Source organism: Schistocerca serialis, chromosome 2 (assembly GCF_023864345.2).
Source record: "Schistocerca serialis cubense isolate TAMUIC-IGC-003099 chromosome 2, iqSchSeri2.2, whole genome shotgun sequence".
Taxonomy (NCBI): domain Eukaryota; kingdom Metazoa; phylum Arthropoda; class Insecta; order Orthoptera; family Acrididae; genus Schistocerca; species Schistocerca serialis.
This window is the reverse complement of record NC_064639.1, coordinates 230165552-230185463: the sequence shown is the minus strand read 5'-3', so window position 1 is coordinate 230185463 and position 19912 is coordinate 230165552. Positions and strand designations below refer to the sequence as shown.

Genomic DNA, 19912 nt, shown 5'->3' with positions numbered 1-19912 from the left:
GCATTCATCTGAACTAGGCAACATACACGCACACACACATTCATGTATATGCAACTCACACAAACGTGACCGTGTGTCACATATTTTATCTACATTCAATAGTTTTACATTGCATTTTCACTGAAAGAGTTTTTCTCACTGTACTCATAAAACAAACATTAACATCTTTGGAACCCAGCTAAAATATTCTGTATGTGTACTATTTTAATATAGTTGATCCTATAAAAACTTTATAGCTACAAATATTTGTTATTGTACCTGATGGTGGCATAGCAAATGAAAATCAGTTTGTGATATAAAATACTAAACATCATAGAGCATTACACCAATGTTGTGTGTGTTTTCATTAATAATGTATAAGATAGTCCATCAAGAGCTCACAGAATGCTTAATTAATGCAATTTTAAACTTCCTTAACTTGTCCATCTATGAAAAAATACCATGCATAAAATACTCCCTGCCACCACCCCTCCTTTCTCATCTCCACTGACACACACACACACACACACACACACACACACACACACACACACACACACATACACACACACACACACATTAATAACAGAAGATTTAAGTAATCATATGATGAAGACTGCTCTATGTGGTACGTTTAGTTTCCTCAACATTGCGTGTACTGTGTGAATGTTTTGTTAAGTGTTGTATGCTTCTGTTACACCATTACTTTTGTTATTGGACATGAATTTCCATCTGTAGGTTTCAAATCATCCTAATCTATATCTACATCTACATCTACATGGATACTATCCAAATCGCATTCAAGTGCCTGGCAGAGGGTTCATCAAACCACCTTCACAACTCTCTATTATTCCAATCTTGTGTAGCACGCGGAAAGAATGAACACCTATATCTTTCTGTACGAGCTCTGATTTCCCTTATTTTATCGTGGTGATCATTCCCCCTATGTAGATTGGTGTCAACAAAATATTTTTGCATTCAGAGGAGAAAGTTGGTGATTGGAATTTCATGAGAAGATTCCGTCGCAACGAAAAACGCCTTTCTTTTAATGATTTTCCTCCCAAATCCTGTATCATTTGTGTGACACTCTCTCCCATATTTCATGATAATACGAAATGTGCTGCCTTTCTTTGAACTTTTTTGATGCACTCCGTCAGTCCTATTTGGTAAGGATCCCACACTGCGCAGCTGTATTCTAAAATACGATGGGCAAGCATAGTGTAGGCAGTCTCCTTAGTAGGTCTCTTACAGTTTCTAAGTGTCCTGCCAATAAAACACAGTCTTTGGTTAGCCTTTCCCACAACATTTTCTGTGTGTTCCTTCCAATTTAAATTGTTTGTAATTGTAATAACTAGGTATTTAGTTGAATTTACGGCTTTTAGATTAGTCTGATTTATCGTGTAACCAAAGTTTAACGAGTTCCTTTTAGCACTTGTGTGGATGATCTCACACTTTTCGTTATTTAGGGTCAACTGCCAATTTTCACACCATTCAGATATCTTTTCTAAATTGTTTTGCAGTTTGTTTTGATCTTCTGATGACTTTATTAGTCGATAAATGACAGCGTCATCTGCAAACAACCAAAGCCGGCTGCTCAGATTGTCTCCAACATCATTTATATAGATAAGGAACAGCAAAGGGCCTATAACACTACCTTGGGGAATGCCAGAAATCATTTCTGTTTTACTCGATGACTTTCGGTTATTTACTATGAACTGTGACCTCTCTGACAGGAAATCACAAATCCAGTCACATAATTGAGACGATATTCCATAAGCACACAATTTCACTATGAGCCCCTTGTGTGGTACAGTGTCAAAAGCCTTCCGGAAATCCAGAAATACAGAATCAATCTGAAATTCCTTGTCAATAGCACTCAACACTTCATGTGAATAAAGAGTTAGTTGTGTTTCACAGGAATGAGGCTTTCTAAACCCATGTTGACTGTGTGTCAATAGACCATTTTCTTCAAGGTAATTCATAATGTTCGAACACAATATATGTTTTAAAATCCTGCTGCATATTGACATTAATGATATGGGCCTGTAATTTAGTGGATTACTTCTATTACCTTTCTTGAATATTGGTGTAACCTGTGCAACTTTCCAGTCTTTGGGTGTGGATCTTTCATTGAGCGAACGGTTGCATATGAATTTTTAGTATGGAGCCTAATTGGTATACAGTCTGGACCACAAGACTTGCCTTTATTAAGCGTTTTAAGTTGCACCACTACTCCGAGGATATTTAATTCTACGTTACTCATGTTGACAGCTGTTCTTGATTCGAATTCTGGAATATTTATTCTTTTGTGAAGGCATTTTGGAAGGCTGTGTTTAGTGACTCTGCTTTGGCACCACTGTCTTTGATAGTATCTCCATTGCTATCATGCAGAGAAGGCATTGATTATTTCTTGCCACTAAAATACTTCACATACAAGCAAAATCTCTTTGGATTTTCTGCCAGGTTTCGAGACAAAGTTTCATTGTGGAAACTGTTTAGGCATCTCACATTGAAGTCCGCACTAAATTTCAAGCTTCTGTAAAAGATCGCCAATCTTGATGCAGCTAGAAAGTTCTATTTTTATTTGAAAACAAAAGAAGCAACAGAAACTGAACCTACATACTGTTCACTGTGTTCTTCCTTGAATTCAGTGCGCAAAGTACATAATACCAATAATAAAACTAGTATTGAGGGCATTTTCTTCTCTGCTGTCTTCCTCTTATATAGCCTCTCAATTTCAGGTTTAATAATTGCAAAGAATATTGTATCATGGAGAAGTCAGAAGCCAAATCTGAGACTGTCACATATTCTACAACAGTATTACTCAGAGAAAGGTGTTCTAAACACACCGTACAAAGCATGCTCCAGGCGAGAGCAGTATGCAGCTGTCACACCAGAAACTGAAATGAAAGCTCAGGTTAGTAACATTTTCAGTACATTTAAAGATGTTGGTACTCTGAAGTCAAACATGTATGTGTGCTTATTGCAAATAAACTTGAATGTATTTCCTAACCTGTAATAGAAAATTGTTTCTTTGTGCAAACAGTCACAAGAGTTAATAACCCTTTGGAAATAGTGTAATTTTTCTTTATTTATTTATATGCAAAAGAGTAGTGTTCATTTAATGGATGATTTGTTAAGCAGAAAGGACAAACTTCAAATTCCTGTTTCTGATCTTGCCACTCTCATAATGGCTGTTAGCAGAGTTGCATGTCTTTTCAGTGACTAATTTGATTTCTTGTTTCAGTTTCACAAATATTTTCACTGCACAATTAAAATATGTAAAAAAGGGTGCTTTTTCATAGCAGCATGTTATTTGTTTCAGTTTATTTATTTTCTGCATGTATCACCGATCGTTACATGTTGACCGATATGAACTATGTACATTTACAGCATTGTTTGTGCACACATGTAGATATGTTTACAATATTGTATAATTATTTAATGTATATGGCAGGATAACAATTCACTCCTTAGTGTAACACTTTTTTTATACACAAATTAACAGTAAAATTACTGCTAGGGCAGGACTGTTGCTTACATTATTATGCATGTTAGTTTCAAGTTACATGACCATTTAAGGATAAAGTACTGCTTAAGTCACATTTTAAAAGTGCCTCCACACAACATCTGAAAATCATTTGGTATAAAATTATGAAAAGTATCTCCTTTCACATAAAGGTTTTTTCCTGTTAGTGTTAATCTTCTGTTTACAATAGAAAATATATTTATGCCTCATATCATAGCTGTGGATTTGTCTGTACCTATTTGTGACCTTAGTGTCTTATTTCATTCACATAAAAATTCATAGCATATCATTTACATGAAATAAATAGTGTAATGATAGAAGATTATGTATTTTTAGAAAAACAAGACAAAAGAGATTCTGCCTCACAGACAGATGATAAAAGCAAAAAACAGAGCATAATTTTCACAATGTCCAGATAATCATTTCTGTTTCATTTTCTGAATTTGATGGCACTCTCAACTCATTTAGCTGAAGTGATGGATATACAGTTTGGGGGGGGGGGGGGGGGGGGAGGGGGGAGCAAGGCGATTGCTACACACTGTAAGATAACAAGCTGAGCTGCAGACAGGCACAACGAAAAGACTGTTATACACTAAGTTTTCAGGCAAAACTTTCTTCAGAAAAGAAAGGAACACACACACACACACACACACACACACACACACACACAATCACCATCTCTGGCCCCTTTAGGTGGACTGCAACATTTATGTTCAACAAAAGCAGCAGTCAAAAGTGGGGCAGGGATGGGGAGAGAGAGAAGAGTTCTGTCTGTTGGAGTGTGCAAGGACCATGTACCAGGTGGCATAACAAGGCTCAGACAGCAGCGGGAGGCTGTTGGCCAGTGGGCAAGAGGGGTGTGAAGAGAGGAAGAGGGGGGGGGGGGGGCAAGGCAAGTGAGAAAGGAGAGGAGAGGAGCAGAGAGGGCAAAAGACTGGTGAGTGCATTGGCAGAGAGCAAGCACAGTGTGAGGATGAGGGGATGTGAATTGTAAAGAGGTCTAGGACAGGAGGGACAGAGACTGTTGGGTAAGCATGTGGGGACAGTAGGTTATCACAGATTATAATTTTGGGAGTGAAGAATATGTTGTAAAGAAAAACTCCCATCTGTGGAGTTCAGAAAGACTGGTGGTGGAGGGGATAATCCACATGGCCTGGGTTGTGAAGCAGCCATTAAAATCATGCATGTTTTATTCAGCTAGATGTTGTGCCACAGTGTGGTCCACTTTGTTGTTGAACCACAGTTTGTTCATGCTATTCATCTTGATAGATAGCTGGCTGGTAGTCATACCAATATGAAAATCTTTACAATCATTGCAGTGGAGCTGGTAAATGACAGTGCTGCTTTCAGAGATGGCGTCACCTTTTGAGGAGGTAGGATAAGCCTGTCACAGGATTAGGATAGGAAGTGCTGGGTGGATGATTGGGCAGGTCTTGCATCTGGGTCACCTGTGGCAGGGATCTCGGACTGGGAATGGCATAGGGATAGGTGAGGATATTGTGGAGGTTGGGTGGGTGACGGAACATCGCTTTAGGAGGGGTGGGAATGATCTTGGGCAGAATGTCCCTCATTTCAGGGCATGATGGTAGATAGTCAAAGCCATGACAAAGGATGAGGTTCAGTTTTTCTAGTTTTGGGTGATACTGGGTAATGAAGGGGGAACTCCATTGTAGCTGGTTTTTGGGGGTGGTGAGAGGTTTGGGAGTGTGTGGAGGTATGATGGAAATCTGTTTGCAGATTTGGTCTGGGGCTTAGTGCCTATTTGTGAAGGCTTTTGTGAGACCTTCAGCATACTGGCCAAGACAGTTCTTGTTCCAGCAGATACGTCATCCTCTGGTGGCCATCTGTATGGGAGGGATTTTTTGATGGGAAAGAATGGCAGCTGTCAAAATGCAGGTACTGTTAGTGGTTGGTGAGTTTAATGTGGACAGAAGTGTGGATGGAGCCATCAGAGAGAGGAGGTCAACATCCTGGAAAGTGGCACACTGGATTGAGGAAGCTACATCAGCAGTGACAAGTAGGGACCTAGGAGGTAAGGGGGTGAGGATGGTGGAGAATCAGTGAAGGAAGCCATTGATATCTTTGATGTGAGAGGCTAGATTTTGGACAAGTGGTTGGAGGTGTTGGTCAGTGAGAGCCAAAATTATTACCATAGGTGCACTATAACAGCTACAATAGGGCATCCAGAATTGTTGGGTTTGGAGGTTTTGGGAAGCATGTAGGAAATGGTTGTATGGGTCGTCATGGAGGTGAGGAGGGAAATGGGTTCAGGGAAGAGGTTCTGGGAAGGGCCTAAGACTTTAAGACGTCTCTCATGGAATCACTCTGGCAGGGTTACTAGGTGGAACAGTCAGACAGGTGGCAGAGGTGACTGAAATTCATAATGACAGTGATGGATCCTCTCATTATGTATTGCTGTGACTAGCTAGTAGAAAGCCTTTGCTGATTGTCTTACTCATCCACCTATAAACTCTGCCAGAGTGATCCCATCCCAAAAGGTCAACATAAACTTCAATCCGTGCTTACAGGCTTCATACCTTCCCAGGACCTCTCTCCTGAATCCATTTCCCTCCTCACCTCCATGACACCCTGCACACCAACTTTCTACAGGTTCCCCAAAATGCACAAAGCTATCAATCCTGGGTGCTCCATTGTAGCTGGTCCTTGTGTCCCCATGGAAAGAATTTTGGTCCACCTTGATCACCACCTCCAACCAATTGCCCAAAATCTAGCCCCACACATCAAAGATACCGACCACTTCAGCTTATCTGCAGTGTCAAGAACTCCCTTGCGCAGTATGCTGAACGTCTCAAAAAGTCATCACAGCAGGCACTATTCCACAGACCTAGTCCACAAGCAGATTTCCCAAGCTCTATCCCAACTCATTCTCAATTGTCCCACCACTATGAGGAACCAGCTACAATGGGGCACCCTCTTCGTCACCCAGTACCATCTCAGACTGGAACAATTTAACCACATCCTTCGCAGGCCTCTGAAAGCCCTGAAAAGAGGGACATCCTACCCACGATCCTTCCCAATCTTCGTAAAGTTGTGTCCTGTTGTCCACCCAACCTCCACAGCATCCTAGTCCATCCCTATGCCAATCCAAATCCCAGCCCTTGCCAGAGGGATCATATCCTTGTGGAAGACCCAGGTGCAAGACTTGCCCAGTCCACCCACCCAACACTTCTATTCCAGTCCTTGTCATAGGCTTTTCCTACCCCATCAGATGCCAGGCCACCTGTAAAAGCAACCATTTCACACAGTAGCTCTGCTGCAATAATTGCACAGCTTTTTATATTGGTATGACTACCAACCAGCTGTTTAACAGGATGAATGACCACTGTCAAATTATGCACAAGAACAAAGTCAACCACCCTGTGGCACAACATGCAGTTGAACATAATGTGTTTGATTTTAATTGTTGCTTCACAACCTGGGTCGTTTGGGCTCTCCGCTCCACCACCAGCTTTTCTGAACTGGACAGATGGGTGTTATCCTTACATCACATACTTCACTCCAGAAATTATTCTACTCTCAAACTATGATAACCTACTGTCCCCACACTCTCTATCCAACAGTTGCTGCTCCTACACCTCCTCCCATTTCATATCCCCTCAGCCTTGTTGTGCTCACTCTCTGCCAGTCCATCCATCCCCATCTGTCCCCTTCTCTGCTCCTCTTCTTTTCCAGTGCCCATCCCCTTCCCCCTCCACCCAGCATCTCCTTCCTCATAGTCTGCTGACACTGCCCAAGCCTTGTCCTGCTGGTTTCTACAGTAGTCCCTTTACACCGCCAGAAAGCACTCTTCTCTTCCCCACCCATACTCTACAAACCCTCCCCCTTTTGTGCCCCACTCCCAACTGCTGCCCTTGTTCAGTGCAACAATTGAAGTCTGGCTCAAGTAGCTGGAGACAGCAATTATGTGCGCATGATGTCTACCTGCTTGTGGTATGTGTGTGTGTTCTATTTTCTTTTCTGAAGATTGTTTGGCTGAAAGCTTAGTGTGTAAACAGCCTTTGTGTTATGCCTGTCTGCAACTCAGGGTGTCACCATTATGGTGAGAAACAATCTATACTTTTTATGATTGTTGATATTCCAGTCTGGACTTTCCATTTATTGAAGATTAGGATAGAATGTCCTGTCAACATTGAGGTGATTAGTGATGGAGCACAAGCTCGAATTGCTGCAAAAATTCAGAAGGAAATCAACTGTACTCTTTCAAAGAAATCTTTCCAACATTTGCTTGGAGCTATTTAGCGAAGTCACAGAAAATGTAAATTGGGATGGTCGGATGTGGGTTTGAACCATTGTCCTTCTGAATGTAAGTCCAGTGTGCTAACCAATGCGCCACTTTGCTCAGTGAAATCCAATTTAAGTGGGTCTTGCACTTTGAGAAGACCACATTATGGTGAAAGTTTGTCAGCCATTTTCCCATATAAAAGGTATTTTAGATAAACTGCAGTATGTCTGTGTTTTGCACATTAGACTCCAAGAATGGATTGTTTTACATTGATATTGTAGAGGTGAGCCAAAAGTATAAGCTTACTTTGTTTGTGACATACTTAGGAGAGTTCCAGTGCAATAAAGTTCAGTTTATATTATTAGATGTGTCTGCAGTTTTCCACTGCTTTATAAATGTTTCTTGGATATTAGCTCTATAGAACACTGTATTTATTTACCCTGATATTATTTTAATACCAATTAGAATGAGGATGACACACTTAATTTCATTTCAAATGAGATCCATCCTTCACTAAATCCTCCCCACTCCACCAAGAGTGTCTTTCTGCCATCCGCCTAACCTTTGTAATCTCTTGGTTCATCCCTATGAAATCCCCAAACCACCTTCCCTACCCTCTGGCTCCTACCCTTGTAACCACCCCCAGTGTAAAACCTGTCCCATGCACCCTCACACCACCACCTACTCCAGTCCTGTAACCCAGAAGGTGTACACGATCAAAGGCAGAGCCACGTGTGACAGCACCAATGTGATTTACCAACTGACCAGCCTACACTGTGAAGCAACAAACTGTCCATTTCCATGAACGGACACAGGCAGACAGTGTTTGTTGGTAATGAGGATCACCCTGTGGCTAAACATGCCTTGGTGCACGGCCTGCACATCTTGGCACAGTGTTACACCGTCCGGGTCATCTGGATACTTCCCACTGACACCAACCTATCAGAACTCCGGAGATGGGAACTTGCCCTTCAACATATCCTCTCTTCCCATTACCCACCAGGCCTCAACCTCCGCTAATTTCAAGTTGCCTCCGCTCATACCTCACCTGTCATTCAATAACATCTTTGCCTCTGTACTTCTGCCTCGACTGACATCTCTACCCAAACTCTTTGCCTTTACATATGTGTGCTTGTATCTGTTATGTGCGGATGGATATGTGTGTGTGTGAGAGTGTATACCTGTCCCTTTTTCCCCCCCCAAGGTAAGTCTTTCCACTCCCGGGATTGGAATGACTCCTTAACCTCTCCCTTAAAACCCACATCCTTTCGTCTTTCCCTCTCCTTCCCTCTTTCCTGATGAAGCAACTGTGGGTTGTGAAAGCTTGAAATTTGTGTGTGTGTGTGTGTGTGTGTGTGTGTGTGTTTGTGTTTGTTATTGTTTCTATCAATGTGCCAACGCTTTCGTTTGGTAAGTTACAGAATCTTTGTTTTATATATATATATGTATTATTAGTTCACTGCCCTGTAATGCATCACACTAGCCAAAACAGCCCCAATGTGAATGCTTTTCTTCAATATGGGATGAGTTGGCTCAGCTGTTGTGAATAAGTGTGTTGGAAGAGCTCCCAAGGGTCATGTACCTGTGATACCTCAGCTTCTATCCTCTCCTGTGGATCCTGTCTCCACTTGACTGTGAGTGGCATGTCAATGGTAGATCTAGGGGTCCTGTATAGGGTGGACAGGGACGAGGGAGGAGTCATGGTGTTGTACTAATCCCCCTAACCAACAAGTTTGAGGTGCTTTCTGCCTCTCACTGAAACTGAGCCAGTGGGACTCACCTCAACTTTTTTGGTGAAACCTATTTTGTCTGGTGCCCCCTGAAGAGATTATTCCAGCAGCCATTGAGGGAACAGAGTGCAACAAATTGCAGACTGTGGTGAGACTGTGGGCCCCAAGGTGATATTCAGGTCATTCCAGTGACTGACAGAGGAGGTTGAGAAGACCAGCCTGAGATGTGGAGTTTCAGTGAAGCTCACAATTTGCAGTATTGTCCCCAGAACTGACTGTGACCTTTTAGTTCTGAGTCAGGAGGAAGGACTAAACCAGAGACATTAAAGTTTCTGTGACAAGCTTGGATACGACTTCGTGGACTTGCACCACTTGAGAGCTGTAGGGCCCACATAAATGGGTCAGATGTGCACTATATGTCAGAGGCTGCTACTCAGATACCTGTGCATGAGGTGCACACAAGGGTCATTTAGATTGGGTGACTCTCCATACAATCCAATTAATGATAGCTATAGGAAACCCAGAAGTGTCAGTGTAAGTTTGGAAGAAACGTGTCCCACAGGTGATAGTATGAAAATCTTATTGGTTAACTGCCAAAGCATTTGCAACAAAGTGCCAGAGTTTGAAGTACTCATGAAAAGCAATGAAGCGCACGTATTGTTAGGTATAGATAGCTGGTTGAAACCTGAGATCTTTAGCAGTGAGTTTTTTGGTGAAAATGTAAGTATACAGGGTGTTACAAAAAGGTACGACCAAACTTTCAGGAAACATTCCTCACACATAAATAAAGAAAAGATGTTATGTGGACATGTGTCTGGAAGTGCTTAATTTCCATGTTAGAGCTCATTTTAGTTTTGTCAGTATGTACTGTACTTCCTCGATTCACCACCAGTTGGCCACATTGAAGGAAGGTAATGTTGACTTTGGTGCTTGTGTTGACATGCGACTCATTGCTCTACAGTACTAGCATCAAGCACATCAGTACGTAGCATCAACAGGTTAGTGTTCATCATGAACGTGGTTTTGCAGTCAGTGCAACGTTTACAAATGCAGAGTTGGCAGATGCCCATTTGATGTATGGATTAGCATGGAGCAATAGCCGTGGCGTGGTACGTTTGTATCGCAACAGATTTCCAGAATGAAGGTGTCCCAACAGGAAGATGTTCGAAGCAATTGATCGGCGTCTTAGGGAGCACGGAACATTCCAGCCTATGACTCGCGACTGGGGAAGACCTAGAATCACGAGGACACCTGCAATGGATGAGGCAATTCTTCGTGCAGTTGACGATAAAAGTTGCTGCTGTACAAGGTAACGTTGACCACGTCACTGTATGGAGAGTGCTACAGGAGAACCAGTTGTTTTCGTACCATGTACAGCATGTGCAGGCACTATCAGCAGCTGATTGGCCTCCACGGGTACACTTCTGCGAATGGTTCATCCAACAACGTGCCAATCCTCATTTCAGTACAAATGTTCTCTTTATGGACGAGGCTTCATTCCAACATGATCAAATTGTAAATTTTCACAATCAACATGTGTGGGCTGACGAGAATCCACATGCAATTGTACAATCATGTCATCAACACAGATTTTCTGTGAACGTTTGGGCAGGCATTGTTGGTGATGTCTTGATTGGGCCCCATGTTCTTCCACCTGCACTCAATGGAGCATGTTATCATGATTTCATACGGGATACTCTACCTGTGCTGCTAGAACATGTGCCTTTACACGTACGACACAACATGTGGTTCATGCACAATGGAGCTCCTCCACATTTCAGTCGAAGTGTTCGTATGCTTCTCAACAGCAGATTCGGTGACCAATGGATTGGTAGAGGTGGACCAATTCCATGGCCTCCACACTCTCCTGATCTCAACCCTCTTGACTTTCATTTATGGGGGCATTTGAAAGCTCTTGTCTACACAACCCCGGTACCAAATGTAGAGACTCTTCGTGCTCGTATTGTGGACGGCTGTGATACAATACACCATTCTCCAGGGCTGCATCAGCACATCAGGGATTCCATGCGACAGAGGGTGGATGCATGTATCCTCGCTAACGGAGGACATTTTGAACATTTCCTGTAACAAAGTGTTTGAAGTCACGCTGGTACGTTCTGTTGCTGTGTGTTTCTATTCAATGATTAATGTGATTTGAAGAAAAGTAATAAAATGAGCTCTAACATGGAAAGTAAGTGTTTCCAGACACATGTCCACACAACATATTTTCTTTCTTTGTGTGTGAGGATTGTTTCCTGAAAGTTTGGCCATACCTTTTTGTAACACCCTGTATATCAGAAGGATAGGCAAATGGGAAATGGTGGTGGTGTATTTGTCACAATAGACAAGAAACTCACATCTCCTGATGTAACTGAAAACTTTAGAGGAAACCCCAGTTCTCTTGTACATAAGTTTCTGGAGATTTTAATCATCTAAAACTCAATTGGGAAAAAAGTTTTGTTAGTGGTGGGTATGATCCCTCTTGTGATGGAAATATATTTGATCTAATGGCAACAAATAGATCAGACCTCTTTGAGGATGTTCACATCAAAACTGGTATCAGTGACCATGGTGCGGTTGTGGCAACAATGATTACCAAAGTGCAAAGGACAATTGCGACAACAAGAAAGACATATAAGTTAAGTAAACTAGAGAAAAACTGAGTTATGTCATATTTCAGTGAGTAACTTGAAACTTTCAGCACAAGTCAGGAGGTTTAAAAGAGTAATTGATCATGGACTGGATAGATATGTACTCACTAGAACAGTTCGTAATGGGAGTGAACGTTCATGGTATTCAGTCACTGTAAGGAAACTTCTAAAGAAACAGAGATTACTGCACAATAGGTTAGGCTTTGGATAGAGAGAGATGCTGAATGAAACACGTTTGGCTGTCAGGAGAGAATTGCGTGATGCTTTCAGTGGCTACTGTAGCAGAATATTGTCAAAAGATATTTCACGAAATGCAAAGAAATTCTAGTCACATGTAAAGGCTGTCAGTGGCACCAAAATTAGTGTCCAGGAACTGGAATTGAGGGTCACAAAGCGAAAGCTGAGATGCTTAATTCTGTTTCCAAGTGCTCCTTTAAAGGAAAAATCCATAATTGCCCCAAGTTAGCTCTCATACCACTGAAAAGATAAATGAGATAAGTATTAGTGTCAGTGGTGTTGAAAAACAGCTGAAATAATTATAACTGAACAAAGCAATAGGGCATGATCGAATCTCTATCAGATTCTGTACTGAATTTGCAGCTGACTTAGTCCCTCTTCTAACTATAATCTATTGTAGAACAATAAACTTGGAACAAAAAACTGGACTCATTTCTTGGTGAAAAGCACAGCTACACTCACCTACAAGGAGAGTAGTAGAAGGGATTCACAAATCTATGATCCAGTATCTTTGACACCAATTTGTTGTAGTATCTTAGAACATATTCTGAGCTCAAACATGTATCTTGCACAGAATGACCACCTCAATGCCAACCAGCATGGATTCTGAATACATCAATCATGTGAAACCCAACTCACACTTTTCTCAAGACATACTGAAAGCTTTGGATCAAGGCATTCAGGTAGACACAGTATTTCTTGATTTCCAAAATACATTTGACTCAGTACCACAACAGCACTTATTGTTGAAAGTATGATCATATGGGGTGTCAAGTGAAAGTTTTGACTATGTTGAGCACTTCTTGATAGAGAGGGTGCAGCATATTATCTTGGATTGAGAGTCATTGTTAGATGTGGAAATAAGTCCAGGAGTGCCCAAGGGAAGTGTGTGGAGACCCTTGCTGTTCCTGTTGTATATTAATACCTTGCACTCAATACTAACAGTAACCTCAACCTTTTTACAGAAGATGCAGACATCTATGATGAAGTATTATGTGGAAGAAACTGCATAAATATTTAGGCAGATTTTGGTAAGATTTCAAAATGGGTTAAAGATTGGCAACTAACTTTAAATGCTCAGAAATGTGAAACTGTGTGACTTCACAAAGCAGAATAATGTAGTATCCTATGACTTTAATATCAATGAGTCACTGTTTGAATTGACCAGCTCATACAAATTCCTGGGTGTAACGCTTTGTAGGGATGTGAAATGGAATGATAATATAGGTTCAGTTGTGGGTAAAGCAGGTGGTAGACTTTCATTTATTGGTAGACTACTGGGAGAGTGTGATCAGTTTACAAAGGAGATTGCTTACAAATCACTCAAGTGACTGGTTCTAGAATATTGTGTCAGTATGTGGGACCCACACCAAATTTGAATAATGGGATATTGAAAGTATACAGAGAAGAGCAGCATGAATGGTCACAGGTTTGTTTGATCCATGAGAGAGTGTCACAGAGATACTGAAGAAACTGAACTGGAAGACTCTTGAAAATAGATGTAACCTATCCCAAGAAAATTTACTAATAAAGTTTCAAGAACCATCTTTAAATGATGACTGTGGGAATATACTATAATCCCCTATGTATTGCTCACATGGGGAACATGATGATAAGATTAGAATAACTACTGCACACACAGAGGTATTCAACCAATCATTCTTCCCACCCTCCATACATGTATGGAAGAGAAAGAAACCCTATTAACTGGTACAATTGGATGCACTCTCTGCCATGCACCTCATGGTGTTTGCAGAGTATAGATGCAGATTTAGATTCAGTTTCAAAAATTTACAGTGAAAAATACAAAACTGAACTACACACAGTTGCAAGCAAAGATGGCTTTGATGCTGTGCTATTACAGAAATCTCCATATGATGGCAATATTATATCTAGTTTCTAACATCAGTAAAAACACACCTCAACAAAAAAAATTGCAGAAGTTATGATCTTAAGGTCTTAGCAATTGTTAATGCCTTAAACAAATTCTGTGTTTGTTTACTAGAAATGCATATTAAAATTGCAATAGATTATTCTGCATTTCAAAAGACCTTGAATTAGAAGTACTGAGAATAGCAAGTGGTGTGTTAGTTTTGAAGTATATTGTTTCATCATCTTAAATCAGGATTTTTTGAAATATGGAACATGTAGATGGTTTTTTTTCTTCTTCTTTTTTTTCTTTTTGCAGAAATGTTAATTGGTACAATCAGAAAAACTCAAGAGAAGAATGTTAGTTTGGCAATGATCAAAACTTCCTCAAAGTGTGATTTAGTGAGAGTTGGACTTCTTTTCAAGTTCAGTGATGGAAGAGAGATTCCAGTGATTTCACATGCATGAGAAAGTACATTACACCATTAACTGAACCAAAGAGGAACTAAAACATGATTGTTATGTATCAGATTTAAACAATAACTTGAAACAAATGATTTCTGAGTGTGTTATTTAACACACAGAGCATTCAACTATTAATAAGAAATCAGCAAAGAAAATCAAACAATGGAAACTCCATGTAGGAATATGAACAATGTAGGAAGAGACAGATTGGTACTTACCGTAAAGAAGACATGTTAAGTTGCAGATAGGCACAATTAAAAGACACTTATATCAAGCTTTGGGCCACATCATTCATCAGCAAAAGAGTGACACAGAGCATTCATACACACAAGCAACCATACCACATGCACACATGACCACCAACTCCAGCATCTGAGGCCGAGATGTTGGAGTTGACAATGAGATGTCCTTGCTTGTGTGTATGAATGGTGTGTGTCTCTCTTTTGCTGATGAAGGCTGTGGCTGAAAGCATTACATAAGCGTCTTTTAGTTGTATCTGTCTGCAACTTAACATACCTTCTTTATGGTAAGCAGCAATCTATCTTTTTCTACATTGTTGAATCAAAAAAGAAGAAAATTTCGTGCAATCCCTTTTCAAAGAGACTGGGCCACATTATACTTATCACAGGGATCATCTGGACCACTTAAATCAACTCACATGGGGTGCAGCCACATCAGAAGTACTACTGGTTTTGGATTTATCCTTAAAGGACTATGAAATCAATAGAAACAAATAATAAAAGGGAATTACAGAAGATTAATTTTGAGAATCCAATCCAAGTAAACACTGATAGAAGTAATTGTTTAGCATCTCAAGCACTGGAGGAGTACAGCATGGTAGAAGCAATTGAGCACATTTTAATAATGATGGGACTCCTTAGAGCAAATGGGGAGATTAAGAGAATCGACTCTACCTTGGCTATAATCATTGCTAAGCTTAGTAGGACAAGCCAACTGAATGATACAAAATGGTACTAACAGTCCAGTGTGCTTTGAATTCAACTTAGCATTAAATATCAGGATTGAGAGTTAAGATACACATACAGCCTCACATCAAAATTATTGGAAGGAGATCTTATTAGGAAAGCCTTTAGATAGAAAGCTGGTGATCTTGTGGCAATAAAACAAACACAAAATGGACCAAAATTGAAGCTAAAGCCCACTAGTACCCACTACTACCAAATAACAAAAGTAGTTAAAACTAATGATAACTGCTGAGTAGCTGATAATAATGAGGACCCCAAGACTATGACAATTTGTGCCACATTTATGCAGCCCTGCCCAAGTGGCTACTCATCACATGAGTCAAATTATGTTAAGACGGCTGAGTGTAGGATTCAGATGTGGGATATAAAGGTATTCCTGCCCATGCAAAAGGCAATGCACTAGATTAGCCAAATAATATGCAATAGTTTCATGTAGCAGACAAGAATTAAATTGTGTTTCTTTTTTTCTTTATTTTTTGATAAAATGTGTGACATTGCTAATAAAAAATAACTTGCTTGGAAATTGGAACCACTAATTTCTATGTATGTTTGTATTGTACAAATCCCATACATATTTAATAGAGGAGAGAAACTAAGTCTACTCATGACATGAACTTCCATGTAGTTACTAATTGGAAAAGTCTTTAGTTCAGTTCAAGTATAAAACTTACCAGTATAACTAAAGTACCTGTATTTATAGATATGTTTCGTTGTAAGTAATTTTTGTGGTAAGTTCCTATAGGACCAAAACGCCGATCATTGGTCCTTAGGCTTACACACTACTTAATCTAACTTATACAAACTCATGCCAAGGACAACACTCACACTTCCATGCCTGAGGGAGAACTCGAACCTCCAATGGGGGGAGCCCCGCGAACTGTGGCAAGATGCCTCAGACCGCATGGCTACCCTGTGCAGCATTTTAAGTAATAATTTATCTTCAATTTTTGTTACAGGTAGATGCATTTGCATATACTTTATATACCTCTGCACCGTTAGCAACATCAATGAAACTTGAAGCAGTGAAAAGTTTCTCAGCAGATGCAATTTCTGCTCTGAACTCTTACATTAGTAAGTAACAATGTACTCCTAAATATAAAGTTCATAAAAGTAACTATGTGACAGGGCTCAGAGTAGCTGTCCCAAATAACTTTTCATAATAATAATCTTCATCAAAAGAAATTGTTGTATCAGATTGTTACTAAATTTTTTATTTCAGTGTGTAATCATCAAGCAGTTCCTTACTACAGATATGCTTCTCAAACCATTAAAACATTATACTCTTGTGGAATATACAAAATGTCAATACTAAGAACTGACTTTAAGCAACTTAGGGAAATAAAAAGTGAATGGGGAATTAAGGCCTTATCCTCCCAGAGGCAACTCTAGTGTACACATTTTCACCATCTCTGAGAATATGAAACATACATGATGGGTAACATATCAGAGATATCAGTTCTAGTTAAGATACACAGAGTCCAAAAGTGGATCTGCAGGTTCCATAGCCATGATATTGACACAGAAGCTACAAATTATGTTTATGAGTGGCTTTACTGATTTTCCTTCCATACTCATCAATTTTTATTGAATATGTGTACTGCTCAGAATGAATGGTAGCAATATGAACCCATATTACAATGGAAAGGTGATGAACTGATGCATCAATTGTATGGGATATAAATTATGTGCATGTGTAGTTTAGGGGAAGGATGGGAATATTTAAGGAGTTTTTTTTGTCTTGTTTGATGCAGCCTACCATGAATTCCTCTCTTGTGCCAACCTCTTCATCTCAGAAAAGCACTTGAACTCTACATCGTCAACTGTTTGTTGCGTATATTCTGATCTCTGTCTTCCCCTGCAGTTTTTACTCCCTACAACTTCCTCTAGTACCATTGACATTATTCTCTGATGGCTTAGCATATGTCTTATCATACTGTTTTTGTATTAGTATTTTATGCATGTTCCTTTCTTTCCTGATGCTGTGGAGAACCTCATCATTCCTTAGCTTATCAGTACACCTTGTTTTCAACATCCTTCTATATCATCACATCTTAGACACTTCTATTCCCTGCTTTTCTGGTGTTCCCTCAGATCGTGATCCACTACCACACATACTGTGCTCCTAAGATACATTCTCTGCAATTTCTTCTTCAAATTACGTCTTATGTTTGATGTTAGTAGACTTCTTTGTCCACAAATGCTCTCTTTGCCTCTGGTAGTGTGCTTTTTATGTCCTCCTTGCTTCATTCAGCATGTTATCTTGCTTCCAAGGTAATGGAATTCCATATATATGTAAGGAATGTTTCTTTGTTTGTCCTGTATGCATGCCTATACAGTTCACCAGTCTGTAGTGAAGCTTTGGGGAGTTGTACACACACTCATGAAGGTTTTTGAACTATAATAAAATTGACAAAAAATGATGTCTGCCAATTGGCTAACACTTGTAAGCCTGGAATTTAAATGAATGACAAATGATTTGGACACTAGAAGTGCACTGAAAGGTGGATATACAGCATATTCCCATGGTGATGATATTGGTCTGTGGGGGACTCAATGACAAGATTATCGACACCTGCACAAATTCCTAATCTTTACACTGTCAAGTCTCACAATTTTCCTGAATGATGATGAAATGATTAAGACAACACAAACACCCAGTCTACAGGTAGAGAAAATCCCCGACTGACCGGGAATCGAACCCGGGACCTCGTGATCCAGAGGCAACAAAGCTAACCTCTAGACCAAGAACTGCGAACAGCATATTCCAAGGCATTAGGAATAGACTCATTTTGCTTATATTGACACTGCTCAGGGTGTGGTTTATTTAGCACAGCACTTTGAGTAATGCAATGTATGCCTTGTAGTTGCTGGTATGGTATCTTATATGTAGTTCCCTATACCTTACTCCTACTTTTCTCAGAATTTTGAACATCTTGCCTTATTTTACTCAGTCGCCCACTTTCTCTGGGTTAATAAATCCAATAATCATGTCTTGATTTTTCATAAGTGTTGCTGCCATTATTAAGTGCAGAATCAGAAATGAATTTCTGCTTCCTTTACCTTTTTGAAAACCAAACTGATCATCATCTGATAGCTCTTCAGTTTTCTTTTCTATTTTTCTGTATGTTATTCTTGTCAAAAACTTGGCTAGGTGTTAAATTTATATTGTGATAATTCTTATATTTGTCTGCCCTTGCTATCTTCGGAATTATGTGGATGGTATTTTTCTGAAAGCCTCATTGTAAGTCTCCGCTTTCATAGATTCTAAGCACCAATATGAATAAACAGTTAGCTGCCAGTTCCCCCAACATTTGTAGAAATCCTGAAGGTATGTTATCTTATTCTTTCAGCTTTATTTGACCTTCTGTCCTTCCAAAGTTCAGTTAAACTCTTATAATTATACTTGATTCACAATGTCTTTTATCTCAGCTCCCATTTTGATTTGTATCTATCATGTCATTAGACAATACCTTGTGATGGTGCTTGCCCACTTTAATTCTTCTTCGTTTGTTGTCCTCAGTGTCGACGTACTGGCTGAAAAATATAGGGGGTGGAAATGTAACTACCGTCTACTGTAAATGATGTAGCCGTCAGATACACAGTTGCGTTTCACAGTCTTTTACTTTCACTTTTCACAACCCCCCAATAATACACAGTTATATACACTCCTGGAAATTGAAATAAGAACACCGTGAATTCATTGTCCCAGGAAGGGGAAATTTTATTGACACATTCCTGGGGTCAGATACATCACATGATCACACTGACAGAACCACAGGCACATAGACACAGGCAACAGAGCATGCACAATGTCGGCACTAGTACAGTGTATATCCACCTTTCGCAGCAACGCAGGCTGCTATTCTCCCATGGAGAAGATCGTAGAGATGCTGGATGTAGTCCTGTGGAACGGCTTGCCATGCCATTTCCACCTGGCGCCTCAGTTGGACCAGCGTTCGTGCTAGACGTGCAGACCGCGTGAGACGACGCTTCATCCAGTCCCAAACATGCTCAATGGGGGACAGATCCGGAGATCTTGCTGGCCAGGGTAGTTGACTTACACCTTCTAGAGCACGTTGGGTGGCACGGGATACATGCGGACGTGCATTGTCCTGTTGGAACAGCAAGTTCCCTTGCCGGTCTAGGAATGGTAGAACGATGGGTTCGATGACGGTTTGGATGTACCGTGCACTATTCAGTGTCCCCTCGACGATCACCAGTGG

General features: G+C 40.3%; 1 protein-coding gene across 1 annotated transcript in view; it reads left to right on the top strand.

Annotated features, from left to right (window-relative positions):
- The window catches only part of LOC126455857 (uncharacterized), a 136464-nt gene that overhangs the window by 60414 nt on the left and 56138 nt on the right, over window positions 1–19912 (top strand). Inside the window, exons 7-8 of the mRNA XM_050091619.1 lie at window positions 2721–2896; window positions 16646–16760. Of these exons, the coding sequence (XP_049947576.1) occupies window positions 2721–2896; window positions 16646–16760 (291 nt within the window). The remainder of the gene's footprint in view (window positions 1–2720; window positions 2897–16645; window positions 16761–19912) is intronic.